Raw genomic sequence first — 20,513 nt, 5'->3', positions numbered from 1 at the left:
ACTATTTTCATTTCTTTAAATTGTGAACTAAGATATTTATTTAGTTTATTCCCTGAATGCAGTGTGTTTACGATAGGTTTACTGTTTGAAGTGTGTTGTTTTATAGTTTGAGTTGTGTATTGTAAGTTACAAGTTCAAGTCACCTCTTCACAACTGTGTAACTTTGGTGCATGAAGTCATGAAGACTTTTATCATCTTCTTTAATGCTGCATATGAAATACTACAAACCTCTACAAACATTTGTTTGAATTTTAAATAATCAAAGCTGAAAATGTAAATAATTTGTTCAAAAGCTTGACTCTTTTCCTCTTCAGCAAATTTTTACCAAAAGAAGTACACAACTTTGTATTCAGTCTGTTAAGTATTGTTTAAGTTCATTAGCTCTTGCAGTAGAAGAAAAAAACATTGAGAGAATGACACATGGAAAAGAGGTCACTTCTCCCTAATTTGAATTTCACAAAATGAGTTGTGTGCTCATTTTACGGAAGGTTAAATTAATCCCTATACTACTGATGTATATAAAGCTATAGTTGACATATCCTTTCAAAAAAAGATTTATCAAAACAAAAGAGTTACTGGCTAAATAAACTGTTTTTACTTTGTTGGGAATCATTTAAAAGAAAACAGCAATGTGCTTGGTTGGTTTTAGATGTAAAATACTTAGTACTGCTAAGTAGTCACTTTGAACTGTCAAGTTAGGAATATGTGTGAGAGTGTCTCTTTTGTTTAGGTCTGTTGTCTGTACCACCTATTGGAACATTTTGCATTTCAAATATCATCCTTTAAACTATATATCAAACATCTTTCAACACAACCATCTAAAATAAATACTGATAATTTTATTTCAGTTTTGAAGAGTAAGCTTAATGCTTTGTTAGAAAAATATATTAATAGATCTTTGAACATGTAAAGAAATCATTCTGCTATTATGTTATAGTTATTTGTGTAATGTATTTAGATGTACATACATCCTTTGGTATTAACGTGCAATTTTTTTTAATGTGAGAACAATGTTTCCTATTTTTAAATAAGCGTTTGGTGGAGAATGAAGAACCCCTCGGAGGACGCTATGGAGGTATTGCTGAAGTACACGAAACAGAAACAAAGAAAGCATCTATTGGCTCTGAAGATGATAAAAAACGAAGGCCTTGGGTTTCTGTTCTTTTCCTGATCATGAGACAGAGCTACATTCTGTCTCTAATTGCAATGATGGTAAGGGAGATAATCTATCAAAACAAATATTTCTCTTCCTCCAAATGAAATCAGTAATTATGTGTGTGAATGTGACATATAAGGAGTTAACTCCTTACAATGCATTCATTCCCACAATCATTGGCTCTGGTTCAAGTCTGTTGTTCTAAATCTGGGATATACAACTAAGTCTACTCTAAATGAACACTTGACAGGAGTTTCAGAAAATTAAGGCGGCACATTGTCAAAACATGATTGTTTTGTTTGTTATAAAAACTGGTCAATGCAACTGTAATATGTTAGAAGAGTTAACTAAATTTTAATCTTTTCAATCAAATTTCATTTCTATGCAATTTTTTAAAGAAATTATTCAAACCTCAAATACTATTGAAAAAGATGCCACCATTGAAGAAAAAGATTCTACTCTTAATATTTCTAGACTCAACAAAAAGTTACTACTTTGAAAAAAATATATTTGTAAAGTCTAAAGGGCTGTAAACTTACATAACTTTTTTACATAGTTACGTTTGAAATTTTATATTTTAATAGATATTTATGTATTATAGAAAATATTTTAAGAAAATTTGCCCTTTTCAATAACATTTTCCCAACTTGTGTGTCATTATGGGGTTATCATAAGATTTGCATTGAGTATTTACAAAATACACATTTAGACAGCTATTAAAACATGTATTGTTTCAAATGTTTTCTTCTTCATCTAGGCTTGGAGTATCACTTACCATTCATGGCTGACATTTGTTTTCCTACTCACTGCATGTCTTCTGTGGATGTTTCCAAGCTCCAGAACCATGTGCTTAAGATCATCTCCCTTTGTTCTCTTCTATGCTGAGGCCCTACTGTTGGCTCAGTATGTCTTCAGTATGAACCTTGATAAGGAGCTGCCAGTGGATGCTGGCACCTACAAATTGGATGAGATAGGACTGAAGAGATTTACTGACCCAGGACTCAATTTAGCCCTACAGGTGTTTACACATTTTCATTTTTATTGGAATGTATATACTATAATAGACTAATATATATACTACTTAAGAACATGTTCTAGACTAAACCTGCAGAATAGGTACCCTAAACTATTTTCCCTTGAAGTAATTTTCTTTATGTCTTTGGCTCAACTTTTTGTTTCCTCGACTCTCCCATTTCATTACCGCACAAATATTAAATGGTATGGTATCACTGGCATTGATACCAAAAGAACACGAATCAAGAGGATGCACTAATTATGCCCTTATAATGCCCTGTGTAGCACACACGAGGTGTCAAGGACATGGCCAGCTCAAGATAGCAGCGAAATTGTCCAAGAACCAAAAATAATTGTCAACTTTTGTCCCCCCCAAAAAAGTTGTGTTCTTTAGAAAAAAAAAATATGAATATTAGAATACACTAGATTTGAATGAAATCAATCAAAGTTCCAATCCTAATGTAGGCAAAAATAAATTTTCAACTTTTAAAAACTTTTCTACACTTAGTTTTGAGGTTTTGGTGGGTCAGATAAAAACATGATCCGACCCACAGGCTGTAGTTTGGGCATCTAGAGTGTGACTAATATCTGTTGATTTCAGTTCTAGACCAAAATAGGACAAATATTTGTTTAAATAAGAGATATTGTTCAGAATAAACATATTTACATTTATTATTTCATCATAGTTGAGATTTGTTAAAAACAGCTTTAACTAGATGTTTCAATCATTTGACATCCTTAGTGTTTCTACACCTTCTTCATGGTTTTGACCTTGAGGCAATTTATTAGTGAGAAGTGCTCAGACATTCAGGATGGCATTAACATGGAACAGCGACAAAACCATCGGACTTCTATGCTGGACAGCTTTCGTAAGTCTGTACTGAACTGTCTTTTGACGGAGCTATCAAATAAACCAAAGTTTAACATGTATAGTAATTTACTAAGTAAAAAATAAATAACATTTACAAGAAAATTTTTTAAAACAAACTTCTTCAGAATTTTTTTTAATTAGCATGATAAGTGTTTTAAAAAAAAAAAAAAAAAGAAAAAAAAATCTTACATAAATAATGTAATTTGCATGATTCATGATTTTTTTTATTTCATATTATTTGTTTTATTTTTTTCTTTTTGCTTGACTGGCAAATTGTTTTATTTCAAAACTTTGCATTTCTGTACAGTCTTGACTCATCAAGCTTAACACTTTATACTATTCCACAATGTTGTCTCTGCATTAGAAACTTCAGTTCTAACAAACGTTAAGGACATCATAGCTTAAGTCTTGTTTACTCAAGGATTTACAATTAGATCTATAATGTCTTTTTAAATGGAAATCCTGCAAATTATAAAATACAAACAAGACTAGCTTGACTAAAAGCTTAGTGAGTCAAACTTGTACATACTTATTGTACACCTTGTTCTGGTTATTACTTTTACTTGGTCCATCAGCAGAGTTACTTAAAAAAAAATAATTTATTTTTCTAAAACAAAATGCGACTTAAAAAAAAATTATTTTTCTAAAACAAAATGCTTAAAGCTAAACAACACTGCTACATGGTGAATTTTGTACCTCTGATGTTTTGTGCATCTTGACCACTATATATACACTATATATATGTGCATGGCCTTAGTGAACAGGAGTGACAAAATATCAGTATAGTGATTTTATAGTAAGAATACAATAGTTGTTCAAAGGTTAAGAAAATGATTTTTTTTACAAAAATGACGACTTTACTTTCTTAACATTTATGGTTTGCATAGTCCTCATTTGTAAGTTGTGTCTTTTATTGGCTTCTTCCTTAAATACTCTCTCAGACCCCTTCCAACCGAAAAGGTTTACAGTACGTTTCATTTAGCACAGATATAATCTTTACTTCATCTAAACTTGGGGTCATTGTCAGTATCCCCTGGTAATGTGGATACAAAAGTTTGTATTTATTAAAAGTTTTTTTTACACAATAAATGCAACTAAAACTTAGTGTTTACCCATTTCTGAAGCTAAGGGTTTTACAATGTCAATGCATGTCCAGCCCATTGTTCAACTGCATCAGATGTTAAGTGACCAAAATTAAAACTGGTTGAATTGGCTAACATCCTCTAAAAGGTGATAAGTTGATTTGCATGGCATTTGAACCTGTGACATTGAAACTTTCAAGTGCATTTCTCAGATTTGGTTGAGTTGTTGACTTGAAAGTTTTCAGCAAGACTTGAAAGTTTTCAGAAAATGCTGTTATGTAATAAATTTTTAAGTATGTTTTAGTCTCTTGTTTTCCTCAATTTTATCTTCTCTACTGCTAGAAGCTAACTCAGAAGGTAATTGAACAAGCTTCTAGTTTCATGGTGTCATGTTTGTAATAGTCACCCAGCCTTCAAATAAGAACCTTTTTTTTAAATCACTTAATTTAAGATGGAAAGAGTTCGATATCGGGTGAAGGTGATAAACCTATACAATGATTTGTTTAGTTAGGCTGTTGGTGAACAGTGTATGTAATAGACAACTACCAATTCATTCACCCCACTTTTTATGCATACAATATATATTGAATATATGTATTGCATTAGCTGATACCCATATTTTCCTACATTAATGAATATAGTTTGTGTATGTTTACTATTATTTGGACTGGAACACTTTTATTTGTCATCCTTCCATGGAATGGCCATCATTATAACATCCACACAAACTTTTAAGCCAGTAAATTCTAGTTGCCCCCTTTTTTTTCCTCCCATGAAACAAACCTTTAGGAATGAACTTTTTCCACAATATAGTCCTCACCCCTTTCATACAGACACTCATTTTGCCCCTCAGTTGTAGCTGATACCTGGAAAAAAGTTATGTGACTTTTTTTTTTCCATTGGAACCCTTCTATTTTTTTCCTTCTTCAATGGAACTATGGCATTATAATATCCCCATTTCTGCCTCTGAATAACTTTGTAACAAAAAAGCATTTGTTTTGCTTCTGTCATGGAATAGTCTGTAAAGTAAATATCCTTTTGTGTGATGGACACAACACTTAAAATCAACAAGTTGGGAAAGGTTACCAGTGGCAATTTTTTGTTTTATCTATGAAAAGTGCTTCGTTATTGTAAACTTTTTATCGTCCCTTAGTGAGTAGGTGAATGGGTGATGAATGATGCATTTTTATTTATAAATATTTCCATTGATTCTTATTAGTTCCTGTAGCTCTTGGGTAGCTATAAAACATAATAAACTAAAATAATCCGAATGTCAGGGAAATAAAAAGGAACTTTTCCCAAAAAAATCTAGGACAAAAGTTAGTTTTAATCTATTTGTACATACTAATTTCAAGATATCTTTTGAATTAAACAGAAAATGTGACTTAGTTTGAGTCTGCTCTAAGAACTCAAAGTGTTTTTATGACATTATGGGCTCAAAAAAATAACATAACAAGTCAATTTGTAAATATTCATCTTACTACACAGGTGAACTACATCCATTGAACAAACATCTGAACTGCATGCCTGCCTTCATGTTTGAAACCATTCTTAACATCGCCCCCCTCCCCCTTATTTTTTTATAATACGGAGTTGTTGGACATGTGCATAGAGTATATCTTTAAATTAATAATGAGTAAAACTAAACAAGAGTTTTTTATTATGAGTAAAATATAGTTTAAAAATAATAATAATACATGGTTAAAAAAAGAAACTTCAGTTTATAATAATTATTAAAAACCCCTTTTTTTTCAAACATAAAATTCTTCTTTAAATTAAGATTTGTTTTTCACTTCAAGTTTGTTCAGTTAGTTTTTTTTTTGTTTGTTTTTTTCAAATCAATTTTTTAAGTTTATAAATTGTTTCCCCCTCCCTTTCTTTTTTTTAAATTATTATTTTACTACAGATTTTTAGTTACTTAAGTATGTTAAAATTGTCTTAATGGTACAACTTTCAAAATGTGACATTGCAAACTGCAACATATATAAAAGAAAAAATAAGGATTTTTGTTTTTCTTTGGCTATGCATTTCCTTCTTAGCAATAAAAAAAACAGTTCTATTTAAATGTTTAGAAATATGGACTTCATCCATTTAAAAAGCTATTTCCTAAGTGGCATAGTGTGCTTCTGTGAATAGTTAGCACTCCTGTAACTGTGTTGCTTTTTTTCCCCTCTATGTGTTTTATATTTGTCTATTTTTAACAACGTCTTCAGTACCTATGGATTTCCAGGGAACTATGCGTGACAGCAAGACAATAGTTTTCATAGGTAGGAAGGTTGTGTTTTGTCTTTGTACTGTATAATTCTGTCTAAATTATACACAAGCATATTAATATTATTTGTTGTATGCCTAAATTACCTGTACATATAAATATATCATATAACAATATTATTATTATTTCTCCATATTCTTGGGTACATTATAATTCTTCATTTAATATCAGTAAAACAATGGTGATATTTTACCATATTATTTACCCCTAAAATTATTGTTTCTCAAACCGTACTAGTGACCCCTCCCCAACATAAAATTCATGTTTGTCCCTCCCTTATCCACTTTGGGTTTTGGCAGAGCACTTTAAGGTCCCACAGCAGTGTTTGAGATGTAGATCTGGTGTAGCCTTTTCCTGCATTGTGAGCTTCATAAATTCAGGTGAAATAAAGTTAAATAAGAAATAGTGGGGCCGGCTGATACTGAAGTGTTAAAGATGCTCAAGGCAGTAGAGAATGGATTTGATCATAGTAAGATCAATGTCCAGTTCAGTCCACTAGGCCTGTTTTTATCACCCAAAAGGCATCAATAGAAAGATGGTATATCACTAGGGATAATTTGTCCATTCTGACTTACAAAAGAATTTAGATTCACTTCTGTAAAGATGAATTGTCTTCTTCTAAAGAACATTTTGAATTAATCTTGCTTCAGGCACATTTTTAGAAAACTGTATGAAAGTTCCTACTTAGAAGATAAAAGGACGTCACTTTAATAATTTCTTTTTTTTTAACATTGGTAATAATGGTGTGTTTTAACTTGATTAATTCTCAAAAATATATATTTACATATGTATAATTACAATGCAAACAAAAAAAGTTCGAGAAATGCTACCTTAAATATTGTGAGCTGTTTCAGTGCTAAAGAGTTGGCCTGCTCTTCACCTATCTCTGTAGTTAATTTCAGGAAACATTTTATTTTATTATACACATACCAGTTAATATTATTGTCCTAGACATTAGAATCATTGCTCTCACCAAATTCATTTATTGCCCTGTTGTTAATTTTTCAATTTGTATGAAGTTGCCAAAACAATCTATCTCTTCCATTGCCTCAGCAACTCTACCATTCATATTGCCAGTCCAATAAATATATATATATTTTTTTTACATACAGAATGTAATGGCCTGCTTTCTGGGGTAATTTAAGTTGTAATTATTTATATCAGATGAAAGAAAAAAATCCATGCTTTTTGCAGTTGACTTCCAATATTTGTTTGTATCTTAAGGTTTCAATCAGATTTCCCTTAACCTCATGTCTATATAACAACTCTGCAGGATACAATAATGTTTCTTTCTTCATCTCTAATAACCATGAGTACTTCTTTAATATTTCACTGTATTGAACTAAATATCCTTTTTTGGGCTCAACTATTAGCTTAAAGCAAACCCCATATTTACCATCTCTCTCATATTTTTACCTGTGGACTGGAACATCTATAAAATAAAAATCCACATTATATCGGAATTAACAAAACTATGATTTTGTAACATAAATTATTGGTAGCTATTAACCAAGACAACTTTGACATTGACAAACGTACTAGTTCTAAATAAAACTGAATAAGAGTATATGTATCCATAAAACAATTGCATGCTTATGGGAAATAAATCCAAATTTTAGATAGATTTATTAATATGCATGATTTTCAGTTTTATATCTAACTAATCAGCCATTATATGAAGAATGACTATTGTGTCTATAGTACTGATAGTTGATGATCTTAGCTTACTTTGCACAAAGCACATTCTTTGTTTGTAAGTGTAATAGCAGCTGCATGAATTTTATTCTAGTCTATGTGTGTAACTCTAGCTATGTTGTGAAGCAATCAATGTTGTCAGTGTGGTAGAAGCAAATGCTAATTTAAGAATTGAGAAGTGTTTTAAGTGGTTCTCAACCTTTTGATAAATGTTAAGTAGCTTTAACATTTTGTGAAAGTCAGTAAACACATTATTGAAATTGTATAAAGAATGGCCAGGGAAAACAAAGGTTGGGAGCCACTGAGCTATAGGGATAAAATCTAACGACATGACATCTGTTGATTGCTGCCTCTTTTCTGTAGGTCATTTCTTTTGGGTGGTGCTATGCAAGTATTGGATCATCTTTTGCTCCATCATGATGGCAGTTATCTCCCTGCAGGATGTTGTTATCTATAGAATCATTTACATGATCCTATTCCTCTTGTTTGTTCTTGCATTTCAGGTAATCAAAAGTACTTAGAAATACTAGACTAGACAATTTTGGTTCTATATTAAGTCAGACTAAATTTTATATCTACATTGACAGTTCTTAGTGTATATTAAATGGACAACTCTTATTGCAATGAAATTACAAACAAAGGGTGACAAGATTGTTAATGAAAGAGTTCTAAAATAACCATTTATCTCATTGACTGTGTGCCAGATTTTATTACAATTTTATGTATTAGAGTTCTAATTCTCTATATATTAACAAATAACAACAAATAGCATGCTCTATTTAGTAAAATTTGATTACAGAAAATTACTATGAAATAGAAATAGATAAAGTCTGTATTGTTTTGTTTTGTTTATTAATTTTCAATACCTTATTAACATTTCTAAAAGTTTCTCCATGGTTTTTAAATTATTTTTATTTACCAAGCATTTATCTTCTTCTTATCTTATATAATACAGACGTTACTTCAAAAAAGAAGATGATTACGTCCTACGCGTCATGCATTTAGTCATGCATATTAACCAATGACTTAAATTCTGCCAAGTCACTGGTTTTCCTGGCTAGCTCAGGCAACCCATTCCATGCTCTAATAGCACTAGGGAAGAAGGAGTATTTGTACAAATTTGTCCTAGCATATGGGACGAGGAATGTGCCTTTATCTTTGTGTCTTTCAGAGTATTTTATTAAATTTTGTTTTTGTATTTGAAGATTATGGTTCAGTGTTTTATGTATTATTGCTACTTTACTTTTGAGCCTTCTGTCCTGAAGGCTTTCTAAATTTAGTGATTTTACTAAAGGTGTTACTCTAGTCAAATGTGAATATTCGTTTGTTATGAATCGCACTGCTCTATTTTGTGTCTGTTCTAGTTTCTTAATGTTTTCTTGAGTTGAGGGGTCCCAAACAGAGGATGCATATTCTATTATTTTACATGACATATTTATGAATATGAAACATATGACCACAATTGTTTGAACATGTTTCAATATGAAAATCTGTTTTTCAATTATTAGCTCAACTTTACATTATGGAGGAAAATCAATTTTATCTTCTGGTGGATTGTTGTCATCTACTCCATCTTTGTTCTAATCCTTATCTACACCTATCAATTTGAACAGTTCCATATATATTGGACCAACTTCACTGGATTTGATGATAATTTGTAAGTCGCTTATAGTTTCTTTATAAACAAATAGCCAAAATGTAATTCATGTATACACTAGATTATTCTGTTTGACTAAATCAGGACTTTTCATCTTTAATTATTGATGAAGTTTTTTACAAAATGTTTTCAGAAATGATTTGGCAAGTAGACAAAGCCTATTGGTGGTTATCCTTATGTTTTTCATCCAAATTTCACACACAAAAAACTTCACTCAATTACCACACAGCAACTCAATGAAGAAACTGTAACTCATTGTTAAGCTACGAACATGAACTAGCTTTGTTAATGCCAGCCTTTATATAGATCTTAAGTCTACATGTTTCTAAGACATTACTCATTCAATTATAAACCACCAGACACTAAAATGGTCCCCCTACAGGGACTAAGGTCAGACTCTATACACATACCTGTTTGTCTGTCATAGTTACTGTTACAGAAATTATATGGCAAAACAAAAAAAAAAAAGAAGACCTCTTATTAAAAAACTAATTCTTCTCCATTCTTGATTTAATTCTTTCTCTCCTAACTGACGATACCAGCGTTAATTCCACCAGAATATGGTAAATAATTACGGAGAGAAAGAGATAAACTTGTAGCTATTTGTAAAGTTCAAAGGGAAATCTTATCTGTAGTTTACAATAGACAAATTAAAGATATAAAAAAAATCACAATTACATACAATAATTAAGTTTTATGTTTGAAATTTGACATTCATTTTGCTTATGTCTCTCAGACTGGAAGATATAGGACTGGAAAGGTATGACACTACTGGTCTTTTTGTAAAGCTCCTGACGCCAACAAGTTTCCTTGTCATTGTCATTCTACAACTGCGTTACTTTCACACTCCATTCTTGAAATTGAGTGCCGTAGATCGTTACAAGTAAGAAACAGTATATAATTAGCTTTTATTCCTTATGTTAATAGTTTGTGCTCTACTGATTTGCACCAATTGAAATGAAATGGCACTTTTATCATAGTACACTTCCATGTTTATTTCATGAGGAACAATGAGATTTTCTCAGTGCATATAGCTTTCACTGTCTTTTACTAGATTTTTCTTGCTTTCTTAGCATTCTGATTAGGTTTCTTGTCTTCCACTACATATTTCCTTCACACTACTTCTAGTTTTCTTGTCTTCCACTACATATTTCCCCCACACTACTACTAGGTTTCTTGTCTTCCACTACATATTTTCCCCACACTACTACTAATGGGTAAATTGGGTTTACTGCAGGTAGGCCTGCTTTTCTCTCAGCCTTTTGTTAGCTCTGATTTTTTTTATGCTGGCCACTTTCCTTGCCTCGTATCTTGAGACTCTCAACACTCACAGCTTCATGCCATGAGGTGTGATCGAGAGCTTGTGTTTCCCAGCCATGAATGACATATCACACTCTTTAAGGAAGCACTTTTAAGGGTGTCTTTGTAACACTTGTGTTGATCCCCCTGAGACAACTTACCTACACACAGCTCCCTATAAAGAAGTTGTTTGGGAAGGCAATTTTCTGGCCTACAGACTGCATGTCCCTCCCAACAAAATTGGGATCTTTTTGCTGTGATATGGATACTGTTCATATGTGACAACTGTAGGATTTCAACATCTGATTTAGGTCAAACCAATTCACCTGATTAATTTTTCGTATCGTATGTGGAAGGAGATAAGCTTTTTGGGGATATTCAGTGCTGATGGAAACACACTTCTAACAGATAAGGAGGAAATACTAGTTTGCTGGGCTTCAGCACCATCCTCAACTAGCCATCAAACATAAGTGTTGAAGCCATTGCCCACATGTAACAAATCCCCATCAACAATTCACTTCCTGATCCTCCCTGGCTCAATAAAGTAGTAACTGCAATATCCATCCTCTCGACTAGTAAGAGCTGGTTCGAACACTATTCAGCTTAATGTTCACCACCATGCTGAAAGATGCTTTTAGCGAAGAAATTATTGGAGTTGACATACAATATCACAATAAGTCTTTTCAATGTTTGAAAACTAAAGGTGGAGACAAAAGTAAACTATGACTGCATCAGAGACCTGCTATTTACAGATGACTGTGCTCTAAATACCTCCAATGAAGAGGATCTTCCAAAGAGCTTGTCCCTCTTCTTGTTAACATCTGCACACACTTTGACCTCAGCATCAATGTAAAAAGGTGTTGCACCAACCTCCTCCAAATAAATCAATTACAGAACTAGACATTCTCAGAGGTGGCCAAAAACTAGCAAATTTTAAAAAGTCTTTCTTTTTGGGAAGCACCATACAAATGCCAACCTAGATGACGAGCTAGACTTCCATGTTGCCTGTGCTAGTGATGCTTTTGGCAGACTTAACAATGGCAACGGAGAGGACTCAGCATATCCACAAAACTGACAATGGATTAGCTCTGCTGCTGCTGTTATATTGCTTAGTCTCTGTCCATTGTTTACAAAAATGTGTACTTTATGGATTTTGGTTCAAGGGTTTTAAAGGTTATGAAGTACTTTTAGATCAGGATTTTAAAAACTTCTAATATGCTATCTTTGTTATCAAACAGGACCGGCGAAAACAACATTAACCAAAACCGCAGTGAAGATGAAAGACTGGCACAGAACATGACTGAAGATGAAGATGGCAATGATAATCAGAACAGCTCAGAACCCGAGCACACACCCAGTAAACATATTAAATTTCAATTACTAGTTCTTTAAACTACAGTAATCCCTGGCTACTTAGGGGTTCATTTTTTTTTAATTTTTTCATGGCTGATAAATATTGGATATTGAAGAAAAATCTAAGAAAATCTTGAAAGTTGAATTACTAAAATAAATCATTAAATCCATTTTTAGAAATAACATTCTTATATACATATATGTTTTTATAAATAAATAAATAGTTGGTGGGGGGGGGGGGGGGGCTATTTGTGTAAATTATTTATTAGATTATGTGTTTAAAAATGTCATTTTCTTGTGCGTAAATTAAAAGTATTAAAAAAATTATTTGCTTGTATTTGACTAGGCCTTAAGATGACAAAGTATCTCATTTACTAGTATTTCTTACATAAAGTGCATTTTCATGTATTGTTCATGTCCACATCCGAATGAAATTTACTTATGCTAAATCACAACTTAAAAATTACTCTATAGAAGAAACTGGTAGGATATCACATGTTATTCTATCTGAAAAACAGAAAGACTGTTTAATGCAAAGTTATGGTTATGAACAGTACCAATGGGGCTTTAAAAGTCTAAATACTTGTTAAATACATTCAAATAATCTTCCTCTATGAAATTCATTTTTGCTGGTGGTTTTGGAACTCATCCCCCAAGAACAAAAATAGCCAGGGATAAATGTACATTTTTAAGGTGCTTTTTTTTTTTCACATTCTAAACTCATTGTCAACTCTGTTTTGGTAATTGAAAAAAAATAATTTTTTTCAATATTCATTTTTCTTTATGTAGAAGTTTTCAGCACAAGAAACTGGGTCAAAAGGATTGTTGTTGAGACATTGTCACTGTGGCAGAAGCTGACCATTAAATTGTGGCGACTTGGAGAAATTCACATTTTTAAACTCATTACTTTGGTAGTTGTTATTGTGGCAGTGAAGGAAGTAAGTCTTGTCTCTTCTTTTTATCTCTTGTCATTGTCTTATGTTTTTTTTTTTTTTTTTGTCATTCCATACTTTATTTATTACTGTCTTTATAGGTTACATAGGAATTTACAAAACTACATGAGTGCAGTCTGCTTTAAATGTCTTTTGTTTTTGGCACTTGTTTGAGAACTTCCTGGTTCCAATTCTTAGTTTCCTCATCTGGATTTTTACAATACCAGCCCACCATCCTGGCCATACTTGTGTATTGGATAGTTGGAACAGTTTGGAAAGATAATGGTGGTTAACTCTCTTACTGCTGACACTTCATATATTTGAAAAATGAATGCAATTTATAAAGCATTTCTCTAAGATGTTTAAAATAAAAAAGCCTTCAAAAGAAAAAAAAGAATTTGGCTAGTTGACTTTATATTATTAGATTCTTTCCAGTTACAAATAAAGCAATATAGAATACATTCTTGACTTGCTAAGCTTTAAATTAACCACTATAGAATACGTTTTAGACTTGCTAATGCACCATTATCTATAGGACTCTACCAGTAAAGCCTAATGTTGTACCTTGGTTGTAGATGCAAATCTTTATTTAAGTTGTTGGTTTAATAAAGAGGATTGGGCTTTTGTATGGAGTTATCAATGACTAATTTATCTTGGGCAGTGACTCTGAGAATAGTAAAATAGATGGACTTGACACAAATATTTACAATATCAGTAGCAGTTGAGTCCCTCCAGTTTGAGTGGTAGATGTGTAAATCTGATTAATTAATTCTGCTAAAAGATAATAAAATGAAAACATATTTTTTCTTCAACTCATAATGTTGGTATTATCTAATTAGAAAGTACTGTGTCAAAATGTCTGTACCAGTATGGTCTTTATAAAAAATCAATACCATATGACAAATCTTGATGAAAATGTGCATGTTCTCTAGACCAGTACAGAGGCTGTAAAATATTTTGAAACCCTTCATCATCACCCAGCGAGTCCTTCATTATTATTATTATTATTATTATTATTTTTTAAAAAATGTTTTACATCAGTTGTATTGTGTATTCCTCTAGTTATTTTCTGTTAACATTTTACTTTTTTTTATTATCATCACACTCATTGATTGTTTGTTCCATTCCTAGGTGTCTGCCTTGACTGCCATGTATATGTTATTTGTGGCTGCCCTCACACCTTTAGCTGGTGCACACTGGCTACTGTCTCACCTGATTCAGCTCTGGACTGTCATCATAATTCTAGCCAAGATGATTTTCCAGTTGAACCTAGTTGAAGCTAAATTTTGGAAAACACATTGTTTAGTGAGTTTCTCTTTTGTATTTCTTACTTTGTTTTTTTTTTAGCGGTTCCCGAAAGGGGAAAAGATGCTATTAGTTTTGTGTGAAATGTCTGTCTGTCTGTCCGTCCCGTTTAGATCTCGTAAACTAGAAAAGATAGTGAAAATCCGACATCATAATATTTTAGTCCATTCAAAGTTCTGATGCAACGGCTACTTTTTTCTTTTCTAAAAGTGAAAAATCTAATTTTGTAAATCACTTATGCAAGCAGCTTTTTCATAAAAATACACCACTTTTACAACTATTCACTATTAATAGTAACAAACATGGGAGGCTCTTTAGTAAGGGAAATTACTATCTACCCTATTTTTAACACATTTATGCAAATGGTTTTAGACTTTTTGTTAAAAAAAATATTTTTTTACTTTTGTATTGCTACATTATGTAAGTTCTGTCCTACTAACTACTACATTTACCCAAAAATAATGTTTACTTTTTTGAAGATAAAAAAAAAATTATTTAGTATGCATATAAGTTGTACATAAATTTAAAACAACAATTAATAAGTAGGTTTTCATATTATCGCGTAAACTGCAGTGCTACATTTCAGCCATAGAACATTAACTAAAGGAAACTTTTTTTTTTTTTACGGGAATGTTTTATCTTTTTTTGAGGATTTGAATAAGAGATTGACTGTTTACAAAACAATTAGATCAATTAGATATTCATTATAAGACATCAGTTAGGCCAGTTTGCATTTAACTTCACATTCACTTTCACCTATCCTTTGGTCTGTTGGACCGCTGGGGCACCACACAAGATCTGTCAACCTTCTTTCTCTATTCTTCTCCGTCATTGGTCTTTGATAGAATTTAATTCTGATATTCTTTCTGAAAATATTGATACCTGCTTTTTTAGCTGCCAGGGTGGACCACTCTGGAAACACAAACTGTCTTTGTAACCTTGTTTTATATGAAGTCGGCATATTGCATTCCTCATTAGATACAATCCTTTATTTCAGACATTGCTTATATAATATCTAGTTTTTTAATTTTGTAAATGCACATTTGTAAAAAAAAATAATTTCTTTTGCCAAAATCTTTCTCTGCCACATTTTTGTCCCTTCCGAAGTGTCCACAGAATTTTCTTTTCTGACAGCACTGCAGCCCTCCTCTGACTGGATCTTAAATATATTCATGACCATGAAGATGTCTTAAGAGGTCATTGGTCATCATACTTTCAGTTGATATGACAACAAGGCATATTATTATTTTATTAAACTTGCATAGTTGCCTAGTTTCCAAGCAAAAGTTTTCGTACTTAGTTGTTTTTTTTATTGATATTGTCAAATAATACTCCAAGATCAGTAGTTATTGCAGATTTTTCTTGTCAATCAATAAAAATAGTTCTGTTTGAACAAAATATTTTGGCTTGTCTGCTATTTCAGGAGGTATATGGTCGACTCCTTTCACAAGTATTTGTATGTTTTATTGCTTTATCGTTAAACTGAAGCTAAAGGATAATATCTAAGGTTGTGTGTTTCAAATGTGAAACTAAGAGAAAGAGACAGGTGTTTAGTTGATACTAAAGGTATGATTTCCTTTATTTACTCCACCGCAACAGTTGAGACGCTGGTCTGCTGGGGATGGGTCTATTCACTTCTGTTTGATAAAAACGTTTCTTTAGGGCTTTGGAGATTTGTAGGATTAATTTTATATAAAAAAAGTAATATCAAGATTGATTTGGTGAATTAGTGTGTGTGTGTCAGTTTATATCCAGATGAAAAAATTCCCTATGTACTCTACTTGATAGATCATTCGAGACAGTGAATATGTTTTGGTTTCAGTGCATGGAATAAAGGTTTGAAACTAGCCCCCCATTGTGCTTGGACAAACAACATGCTTTACTACATTCAAGAAGAACATTAAGGCCTCTCTCCTTCAAACATTTGTACATTAGTTTGTCATTTTAACTTTCGTGTCTGTTATGTTATCATAGCGCCTTGAGCCTACATTATGTTTGTCAACAGCAGTATATAAATTAAATTATTATTATTATTATAGATCTTGGCTTGTAGTCTTTGAATTACAGATTGAAAATTCTTTAGCCCACCAATTTCTATTGTCTAAAAATTATGCAAGAAATCTGTCATTGTGATGACCATATAATGATCTTTTCAACCCTGGTCCTGGAAGCTGTCAGTAATTAGTTCACCTATTTACTCCACCAATTAGGAATGTTCTGGTTAACCAAGGTCAGAATTCTGCCTTAGAATGTTTCTGATGAGGTCTTATCTGTAGTAAGATTCCATCTCATAATGTTTGCACTGCAAAGGTACAAACATGAAGTCTTTTCTTTTAGCTGTATTTGACTAAATTAGTCTGTCAAGGTTGAATGCAGAGGATGTCCATAAGACATTTTCTGTGTTACTGTTCGCTACCCTCCAATTGTTTCCAAGTTTTGACAAAAATTTAAACCTATTCTTTTCATTAATAAAAGAATTATTATATAATCACAATATTGTGCTGCTTGGCATATATACCATTGCATACACATTTTTCTTTTACCAGAACTCTACAAATACAAGTGGAGCTTTTAACCATAGTATAGAAGTGGACAATGCAGAGTGGTTTGGTTTATCCAAAATAAAGGACAAAAGCATAACTTTGGCCTACTACAGCAGGGTAAGAGTATATTGGTCATTTTATGGTCTTAGAAATGTTTTCATTACTCTTAGACACAAATAACTTTTCTTTTAGTGAGAGAGTTGCTATTATGTCCTTAAAGCAAACATCCAAAATGTTGTTTATCTTTCAAAGCTGTTGTCATTTTGTTCATTAGACTATTGTTTCATTTTTTGGAAATGAGCATCTAATTTAAAATAAAAAATGTATGCCCTATAGATGTGGTAGTCAAGTGGTCAAGTGCTTGACATTTAAACACAACACTCTGTCGAGTCAAAATCCCAGCTTCTTTCAGGTGTCTGACACTAATTAAGTAAAAATGGCCCTCCTCCCCCCCCCCCCCCCCATCCCCCCCACCCAGTAACTTTATAACTTGAATTTGCTTTTATACGTGCATTAAGAAATTTGCAATGTGAAAACTTTGTTTCAGTTGTACATCTTAGTCCTGGTGCTGGTTGCCTTTGAGAGCATCATTCGTTACCACCAAAAGCAGTACTTCAATACCCCTGACGTGGAGAAACCTCAAGCAGGCATCATTTTTGCAAAAATTAATCGTCAGGAAGCAGACAAGGGAATCATCAAGTGCTTCAAATTCTTTGCCAACTATTTTTTTTATAAATTTGGTCTTGAGGTATGGGTCACTGAATTTATCTTTTGAAAATTTATATTCTTAGCAGAGCTTAAAAATGATTATTATTTCATAATAAAATGCCTGGGCTGATTTTGACATCCAGTTTGCCCCAGCCTATAAGAAGGTAATGATTTATGGTAACCCCAGCAACCAATACTTTTGTTTGTGTAAATTTGTTAATATCTTTGTGTTCTTATCAGCTGATTTTATGACAAATGTAGACTTTAACTTATAATTGAGCTATTTTTTGAGCTATTGTGTTCTTATCAGCTGATTTTATGACAAATGTAGACTTTAACTTATAATTGAGCTATTTTTCAAATATTTTTTTTTAAAGTTTGCTCAATTTTTTTCTTTTTTAGTGTTGTTACATCATGACAGCTGTAACTGTTAGCATTCGTTTGGACAGCATTGCAGTTGTTTACATCTTACTTGTGGCCATTTTGATGATGATGCCCAGACGCAACATTGCCAGAGTCTGGCCATTGTATAAAATTATTTTGGCTTTTTTGCTTTTGGGCCAGTTTGTTGTTCATTTAGGGTTTCCCAAGGGCTCATGTATAGGTCAGTGTCAATGTTTTAATTTTCAAATACGAAATACAGCTTATCGCAATTTTATAAAAACTATTTTATGCAAATCTAACATCTTTATAGCACACAACTAGCAAGAAGAATAGAACAACAAATATTCACTACAGCCATGCTAAATATTACACTGCAACAATATGGCTTTTGTTTCACTATTATTTTTTATGACTCCATGACATCAACTTTTGTCCTTTATATATGTTATATCCATTTTACTATTACATTATTGATAATATAAAATATCACTTTTTTTTATCATGGAACACCAATTTACACAACATTTTAAAATTTTTGTCGACTGTCACTTTGCTTTTCAGATTTTTACCTATTAAATTGTGTGCTTTTATTTTTTTATCAATCTGAAATATTTTAAAAGTATACTTCCATTTATTGATTTAATTTCTGTTTATGACTTTTCATGGAATTAAAAAAAAAAAAAAGAATATTAATTTCTGATTTTTGAAAAAGTTTCCATTAATAATGTAAAAAAATAATGTTGAATTTTTTTATTTGAACTAGCTTAGTAACATGGTGTAACCAGTTATCTCCCATCTCTGTACTAATTGTATAATATATCCAGTTCTTTCCTCATTGATTGTGTATACTGTGTAGTATCATGTTTGTCTGCTATGCTTATAGTAAATACCATTGTTTCTCAGAGTATCCTTGGTTGATAACCAATGCAATGACCAAGAATCTCAACCAATGGCTGGACCTGCCAGATTATGTCAACAAAGAAATGAGTGGCAAACTTATAGGTGAGTACTGACAAAATTTCATTTTGGCATTGTTCTATTGGTGATACACTTGACTGTTGATTTGATGGTCATGAGGATGCATAAGCTTGTATTTTAAATTCAGAAAGATATGACATTTTTAGGTCCACTTAGTTATTGCATTAGTTAGTAAGAAATGGAAGTTTGGACATTACATTGTATGAGTAGCATAACACTTTCCTTGTTTTTCTCAGGAAACATCAGGAAACATCAGCTTCATTGTTCTCCGTTATCAATAGTATCAATAAAGAAATTATATTTCAGCAATAATGTAGTATCCTTCTTTTCTTTTTTAAATGTGCTTTTTTCATTTTTCTGTTGTTTCTGTATCCCCCCAGAAATTTTTTTTTGAATTATACAGATTGTTTTGACATGATTTGAACATTTACTGAAAATATTTTTTTAATTAATCATTTTAAAAAGCTTATTTTAGTAAATGACTTTTTTTTAAAGCTAAAAAAATAAATACTACAAATGAAAATATGTGTTTAAAACACAAACCAATTTATTTTTTAAATAGATCACTTAGTTGAATGATTATTAATGTTCTTAACTAATATAATCTGTTTCTTGGTTTATTCAGCTGACTTTCTGCAACTTCTCTTTGTGAGCCTTCAGTCCTATGTGTTCAGGGTAGAAAGTGTACCAGCATCTATGAATCAGTATGGCGGGGGAGACAATGCTGATATTCTTGCAGATGTTGAAAAGAACATGCCTATATTAGTGGAAGATTTTACTCTGGATACCTCGTTAGTATTTTAGGCTTCTTTACTTACTTAGGCTTCAAACAAAAATAAATTGAACTAATATACTTCATGTACATTTTTCTATACAAATTATGCCAATTTACTAAGATAAATTTTTTGGATTTAGAATGGTACTCTCTAGAAAGTATAGTAGGCATATGTAGTATGTATATTCATGGCATGATTGAAGTTTCTGGATGCCCCTACACTTTTTCAAAAGCTTTAATAAAATCCTTGTATTAATAATAATACTTATATTTAAAATGTGTGCCATATTTTAGAAGAAAGAATCAAAGAGTACTTCTTAATTGAATCACATTTTCCCTCATTTAAAAAAAATAAATTTTGATATGTATATTTTAGTCCCAAAAATATGTTTAAAGGGCAGTAACCCTGCCTGCCCTCTCCAGAATCCATGCTTGTTTATATTGTTTTGAAATTCACATCATATCTGCATTAAACCCTTTATTTCCAGA

The 20,513-nt window shown here is 31.8% G+C and overlaps 1 protein-coding gene across 11 annotated transcripts in view; it reads left to right on the top strand.

The window, feature by feature from the left end:
• Positions 1-20,513, top strand: part of LOC106069340 (piezo-type mechanosensitive ion channel component 2-like) — a 90,429-nt gene that overhangs the window by 29,564 nt on the left and 40,352 nt on the right. For 10 of the 11 annotated variants that reach the window (XM_056035333.1, XM_056035336.1, XM_056035335.1 and 7 more), the window contains 15 exons: positions 1,033-1,212; positions 1,914-2,174; positions 2,913-3,039; positions 6,337-6,390; positions 8,454-8,593; positions 9,599-9,747; positions 10,484-10,630; positions 12,285-12,403; positions 13,189-13,337; positions 14,463-14,636; positions 17,183-17,296; positions 17,727-17,927; positions 18,290-18,491; positions 19,175-19,273; positions 19,875-20,040. In XM_056035333.1, coding sequence (XP_055891308.1) covers positions 1,033-1,212; positions 1,914-2,174; positions 2,913-3,039; positions 6,337-6,390; positions 8,454-8,593; positions 9,599-9,747; positions 10,484-10,630; positions 12,285-12,403; positions 13,189-13,337; positions 14,463-14,636; positions 17,183-17,296; positions 17,727-17,927; positions 18,290-18,491; positions 19,175-19,273; positions 19,875-20,040 — 2,282 coding nt within the window. The remainder of the gene's footprint in view (positions 1-1,032; positions 1,213-1,913; positions 2,175-2,912; positions 3,040-6,336; positions 6,391-8,453; positions 8,594-9,598; positions 9,748-10,483; positions 10,631-12,284; positions 12,404-13,188; positions 13,338-14,462; positions 14,637-17,182; positions 17,297-17,726; positions 17,928-18,289; positions 18,492-19,174; positions 19,274-19,874; positions 20,041-20,513) is intronic. The other variant, XM_056035329.1, reaches the window with a different exon arrangement.

Source organism: Biomphalaria glabrata, chromosome 7, assembly GCF_947242115.1.
Source record: "Biomphalaria glabrata chromosome 7, xgBioGlab47.1, whole genome shotgun sequence".
Lineage (NCBI taxonomy): Eukaryota > Metazoa > Mollusca > Gastropoda > Planorbidae > Biomphalaria > Biomphalaria glabrata.
Note: the sequence above shows the minus strand (reverse complement) of the source record. Positions and strands in the feature narration are given on the sequence as shown.